A 6,515-nucleotide genomic window follows, 5' to 3' on the forward strand; every position below is an offset into this window, starting at 1 on the left:
TAGGGATATACTAGATGAGCCGCAGATATTTCCTGAGGACGGTGCACTAGGGATATACTAGATGAGCCGCAGATATTTCCTGAGGACGGTGTACTAGTGATATACTAGATGAAGAGCAAATGTTTCCTGAGGACGGTGTACTAGGTATATACTAGATGAGGAGCAGATATTTCCTGAGGACGGTGTACTAGGGATATACTAGATGAAGAGCAAATGTTTCCTGAGGACGGTGTACTAGGTATATACTAGCTGAGCCGCAGATATTTCCTGAGGACGGTGTACTAGGTATATACTAGATGAGCCGCAGATATTTCCTGAGGACGGTGTACTAGGGATATACTAGATGAGCCGCAGATATTTCCTGAGGACGGTATACTAGGGATATACTAGATGAGCCGCAGATATTTCCTGAGGACGGTGTACTAGGGATATACTAGATGAGCCGCAGATATTTCCTGAGGACGGTGTACTAGGTATATACTAGATGAGCCGCAGATATTTCCTGAGGACGGTGCACTAGTGATATACTAGATGAGGAGCAGATATTTCCTGAGGACGGTGTACTAGGTATATACTAGATGAGCCGCAGATATTTCCTGAGGACGGTGTACTAGTGATATACTAGATGAGCCGCAGATATTTCCTGAGGACGGTGCACTAGGTATATACTAGATGAGCCGCAGATATTTCCTGAGGACGGTGTACTAGGTATGTGGAAAATTGTACCTGAAATTTTCATTTCCTGTAGTCCGAAGGCAGCACACGATGGGTTAAATGACTCCGTCTACCCTGGACAGAAGAGGTTAAGAATGAACCCCCTAGCAATAAACATAATGAGATAATTAGTCATCCAATGAACAGCATGCATGATCTATAAGGCATTGGATGAAACCACACCACTCTGTAATGTATGCAGCAATAAAGATTTATTAGGGGGGGAATTGTTGTGCTGCCTTCGGACTACAGGAAATGAAAATTTCAGGTACAATTTTCCACTTCCTGGACGTCCTCAGGCAGCACACGATGGGACATCCAAAGCAATAACAATTAAAGGGAGGGAGTATTAGACACAGCTCCTTGGATTACGCTTCTTCCAAAGGCTGACCCCTCTGCAGACAGACTATCAAGTCTATAATGTCTGATAAAAGTGGATGACGAGGACCAAGTTGCCGCCTTGCATATTTCCTCAAGCGGCACCAGGCATCGTTCTGCCCAGGAGGCAGCTGTCGCCCTTGTTGAGTGAGCCTTCACTCCGATTGGTGACTGAAGTCCCTGGGCCTCATAACAAATCATAATGACGTCCTTGATCCACCTCGCCAAAGACGATTTGCTTGCTTTACGGCCTTTATTTGGGCCAGTGAAAAGAATAAAGAGGGATTCCGTCTCCCTGAATTCAGCTGTCCGCTCTAGGTACATGGAGAGGGCTCTTTTGACATCCAATAGATGTAGAGGTCCTTCTTCCGACAAATTTGGCAGGATTATCTCTTGGTTGATATTCGATGCTGAGGATACCTTTGGGAGGAACCCTGGCATGGTCCGCAGGACTACTGCATCTGGGAGGAACCTCAGGTATGGATCCCTGCAGGACAATGCTTGCATCTCACTTATTCTGCGGGCAGATGTTATCGCCACGAGGAACAATGTTTTGAATGACAACCACTTAATGTCCACAGACTGTAGCGGCTCAAACGGTTCCTTACTGAGCTGACTTAGGACCACCGAGAGGTCCCATGATGGCACAGGGAGTCTATAGGCTGGTCTCAGCTTGTCGATTGCCCTGAAGTATCTGGATATGAGGGGTACAGAGGAGAACAGGCCTTCCATGTGTGCATTTATGGCTGTCAGTTGCACCTTTAAGGTGTTCCTTCTAAGGCCTTTGTTAAAGCCCTCTTGAAGAAATTGCAAAACTGTGCTGACTTCTTCCTTAGGCTTAGAGTTTGCTGTACACCAGCCCTGATACAAGTTCCAGACTCTGGAATACGTTCTCTTTGTACTCGGTCTCCTGGATGCCAAGATGGTGTCTATTACCTCATCAGAGAGACCCCTGTTCCTCAGTGCGACCCTTTCACTCTCCATGCTGTTAACTGCAGCCTCTCCAGATGTGGGTGCGTTAGCCCGGACTGTAGCAGTAAGTCTTTGTGGAGAGGAAGTCTCCAGAACTCTCCTCCCGAGAGTCTCAATGCGGCAGGGAACCAAGCCCTCCGGGGCCAGTGGGGCAAGATGGCGATCGCTTCCACTCTCTCTTCCTGCAGCTTCCTCAGGACTCGGGGAATGAGTGGAAACGGAGGAAAGACATAAACAAATTCCTTCTCCCAACTGGTCGCCAGTCCGTCCAGGGCTACAGGGTTCCCTGTTTTTGACAGGCTGCAGAATCTCTTGCATTTGGTGTTCTGTACTGTGGCCATGACATCCATGGAGGGCTGCCCCCATCTCCTCACCAGTTGTTTGAATACTCTGGGATTCAACTCCCATTCCCATGGCATAATGAGGTTCCTGCTGAGCCAGTCTGCCTGGAGATTCATTGAGCCTTTTATGTGGATGGCCGAGATCGATGTTACATTGTCCTCCGCCCAGGCCATGAGACGAGCACACTCCTTCTCCAACACTAGGCTCTTTGTTCCACCCTGCTTGTTCAGGTAATAGACTGCTGTTAGGTTGTCTGATTGGACCTGGACTGGACGGTGCTGGAGATGATGTTGAAAGTGTTGTAGAGCCAACCTGACTGCCTTGAGTTCTTTGTGATTCGAGGATAGAGAACTCTCCTGAACTGACCATCTTCTCTGTACCCATTCTCTCCCGACATGGGCACCCCAACCGAAGTGGGACGCATCCGTAGTGACTACGGTAGGCAACTGGTGCGAGAGAGATCTGCCTCTTTGTAAATGTGAAGGTATCAGCCACCATTTCAGGTTCTTCTTCAGAGCTGGTAGAATCGGCATCTTCTTGTATAAGCAGAGATGGGAACTCCTCCCAGCTTTGAGCATCTCCCGCTGAAGCATTCTGAAGTGAGCCTTCGCCCATGGTACTGCCTCTATAGAGGATGTGAGATGGCCCAGCACCCTCATGACCGTCCTGATACTGGCTTCCCTCTTGAGACAGAGAGATTGAACTTCCTGACGAATCTTCATGATTCTTTCTGGAGACAGACGAAGATTCATCTCCTGAGTGTCTATCACAAATCCCAGATACTGTATCTTTGTTGTGGGCACTAGATGTGATTTCTTTTGATTCACTAGAAACCCATGGCTGGTGAGGGTGTGCAGGGTTGTCTGAATATTGTTGAGCAGCATCTCTTTGGAGGGGGCTCTGAGGAGCCAGTCGTCTAAATACGGCGTCACTGATATTCCTTTCAGTCTCAGGGCTGCTGCTAGAACTACGGATATTTTCGTAAACACCCGTGGTGCGGATGTAATCCCGAAGGGGAGACATGTAAATTGGAGATGCTTGGTCTGATGTTGGTACTGTACCGCCACTCTGAGATATTTCCTGTGTGCCTGCAGTATTGGCACATGGAGGTAAGCATCTTGAAGATCGATCTTTGCCATGTAATCCCCTTGTTGGATGTTCATTACAGCAGCCTGGATGGACTCCATTTTGAAGTGTTTTTTTAGGAAGAAGGTGTTGAGATATGTAAGATTTATCACCAGACGCCAGTCCCCTCCTTGCTTTGGGACTGCAAACACAGGTGAGTAGACCCCTTGACCTTGTTGATCTAGCGGAACTTCTTCCAGTGCGTTTTTTAACATGAACTGGTGTAGAAGAGATATGATGACAGGTTTTACATTTCTGTTGACCATATATCTTCTTGGTGGTATCTGCCGGAATTCTAAAGAGTAGCCTCTTTTGACTGTTGTGGATACCCAGGAGTCGGAGGATGTCTGGGACCATTGTGTGGAAAACATCTGAAGTCTTGCTCCTACTGGCACAGGGGGACTGCTGGCGTCATAAATCAGAGCCTTTGGAGTTATAAGGCTTTTTCTTCCCAGAGTTTGTCTGCTGCTTGTTTTTGAATCTGTCCAGTCTGGCTGGCTGACGAAAAAACCTCTGCCTTTTTGGGGACCTTTTATACCGACCTTGGAACTTTCTGGTTGGTTTAGGTTTAGCGGCCCGAGGAAACGCTACCCCTTTGTCTTCATTAAGGGACTTCAGAATGTCCTTCAGCTGTGGACCAAACAGGGATGAGGGGTGAAAAGGCAGGGAACAAAAGTTATTTTTGGATGGTAAATCCCCATCCCACTGCTTCAGCCAGAGGGCTCTTCTGGCCACATTAGACACAGCCATGTTTTTGGATGCAAATTTTAATGAATCCATGGAGGCGTCACATAGAAAGTCTGCCACTGTTTTCATAGATGAGACGCTCTCAAACATTTCCTCTCTGCTGACGTTGTTCTCTAGGTCACTAGATAACTGGCTCAGCATTACCCGCAGTGCTCTGGCCGCTGGGATGGAAGCAGACGCCACTTTAGCTGAGCAGGAGGCTGCACTGAAGGATCGCTTTAACATAAAGTCCGCCTTACGATCCATGGCGTCAGGCAAGAGGGTGGATTCCTCAGAGGGGTACACTGACTTTTTGGACAACTTTGCGACTGGCAAGTCCACTTTAGGCGGCAAATCCCAGTCTGCCATGAACTCAGGGTTAAGCTTGTATATGGACTTAAACTTTGCCCCTGGGTCAAACCTTTTCTCTGGTTTGGACCAGTCCTTCTGCATCCAGTCTTTCATTATCGGGTGCACAGGCAGGAACTTATTTTTGCAGACTGGGAAATAGAACAATTGCTGTTTCTTTGGTTTGTGGGAAATGTCCTTGTCAGACTCAAGCACCTCCTTAACTGAGTGTATAAGTCTGGGGATTCTGTCCTTATGTAAGAGGTATACTTCCTCCTCATCTGTATCTGACTGGGAGGATACATCATCAGAATCTGAGCCGCCCTCCTGTCCTGAGTGTCTGCGATGTTCTGCAGCAGCAGGGGCTCTATGGTGGGCAGGCTGGGATACAGCAGACCGCACTTCTCTGAATGTGTCCATTAGCTGCTCCTTAAACCAGGACAGAAATTCCCCTGAATCAGTCTGTGGGGGCTGAGCAGGTGGCAGACATAATGAGCAGGTGCTTTGCTCCCAGGCATCAGGCAATGGTTGCTGACAAGAGGAACAAACAGCATGTTTAGACTTTCTCCTGCGCTTAGGTTCAGGACTCGCCATCTGCAACAGAATGGGAGAGGCTAAGCATCTGCTCATAGTGTATGTAATACATCTATAATGGTGACACACAGCACCAAACCCTCAGCTCTGAGGTACCCCACACCATGTACTGTGACTAAGGATACCCCCTGTAGCTAGCAGGCAGTAAGGCTCCCAGACATGTGCCCAAACACAGTGCCCCCTGACACATACCTTCATCAGCTGAGGAGTCTGCTGTACTCACATAGCAATCCTCAGCTGCAAATGCCAGCTTTTAAAATGACCGCCGCATCCCGGTGACATCACTTCCGGTTTCGTCACTTCCTGTGATGTCACTGTAGCCAGGGATACAGGAAGTTCTCCTCCTCCATACTGCCCACAGCCAAACGGCCTGTATCAGCAGAGCCACCAGGAAGGGAGGAGGAGTAGGGGGCAGACAGAAGGCGACCTAGGAAACCCAGAGGCGTCCCTTCTGTCCCATCTATCAGCAGTCCTGCCCAGCATCTACCCTGATAAACACCCGGACGATGCCAGGCATGTGGGACTGTGACTGGGTACGGCTTGGTAAACACCTAAGCATGACCCGGGCACCTACACATGGAGGTGGGGGAGAATCTAAGAGAAAGAGAGAGAAAAGTTAGTAACACTATATACCTATATACATGGAAGTGATAGTAATATACATAAACCAGGTGGCTTCCTGACACAGCAGAAGCCACCCCCCTTCTGTCCATAGAGAAGAGAAAAAATTACAGAGTGGTGTGGTTTCATCCAATGCCTTATAGATCATGCATGCTGTTCATTGGATGACTAATTATCTCATTATGTTTATTGCTAGGGGGTTCATTCTTAACCTCTTCTGTCCAGGGTAGACGGAGTCATTTAACCCATCGTGTGCTGCCTGAGGACGTCCAGGAAATACTAGATGAGGAGCAGATATTTCCTGAGGACGGTGTACTAGGGATATACTAGATGAGCCGCAGATATTTCCTGAGGACGGTGTACTAGGTATATACTAGATGAGGAGCAGATATTTCCTGAGGACGGTGTACTAGTGATATACTAGATGAGGAGCAGATATTTCCTGAGGACGGTGCACTAGGGATATACTAGATGAGGAGCACATATTTCCTGAGGACGGTGTACTAGGTATATACTAGATGAGCCGCAGATATTTCCTGAGGACGGTGTACTAGGTATATACTAGATGAGGAGCAGATATTTCCTGAGGACGGTGTACTAGGTATATACTAGATGAGCCGCAGATATTTCCTGAGGACGGTGCACTAGGTATATACTAGATGAGCCACAGATATTTCCTGAGGACGGTGTACTAG

At 48.0% G+C, this 6,515-nt stretch overlaps 1 protein-coding gene across 2 annotated transcripts; it reads right to left on the bottom strand.

Annotated features, from left to right (window-relative positions):
- Nucleotides 1-3,917: 3,917 nt before the first annotated feature.
- On the bottom strand, nucleotides 3,918-6,081 carry LOC138802845 (uncharacterized). Of its 2 annotated transcripts, none has more exons than XM_069986545.1 (2): nucleotides 5,423-6,081; nucleotides 3,918-5,199 (listed from the first exon to the last, which is right to left on the bottom strand). In XM_069986545.1, exon 2 carries the CDS (start codon nucleotides 5,197-5,199, stop codon nucleotides 3,943-3,945), a length of 1,257 nt encoding a protein of 418 aa, XP_069842646.1. In that variant the 5' UTR covers nucleotides 5,423-6,081; the 3' UTR covers nucleotides 3,918-3,942. The 2 variants fall into 2 exon arrangements, with proteins under 2 accessions (XP_069842646.1, XP_069842645.1); XM_069986544.1 differs by having other exon boundaries at nucleotides 5,392-6,081.
- Between the last annotated feature and the right edge of the window lie 434 nt (nucleotides 6,082-6,515).

Source organism: Dendropsophus ebraccatus, chromosome 10 (genome assembly GCF_027789765.1).
Source record: "Dendropsophus ebraccatus isolate aDenEbr1 chromosome 10, aDenEbr1.pat, whole genome shotgun sequence".
Taxonomy (NCBI): Eukaryota; Metazoa; Chordata; class Amphibia; order Anura; family Hylidae; genus Dendropsophus; species Dendropsophus ebraccatus.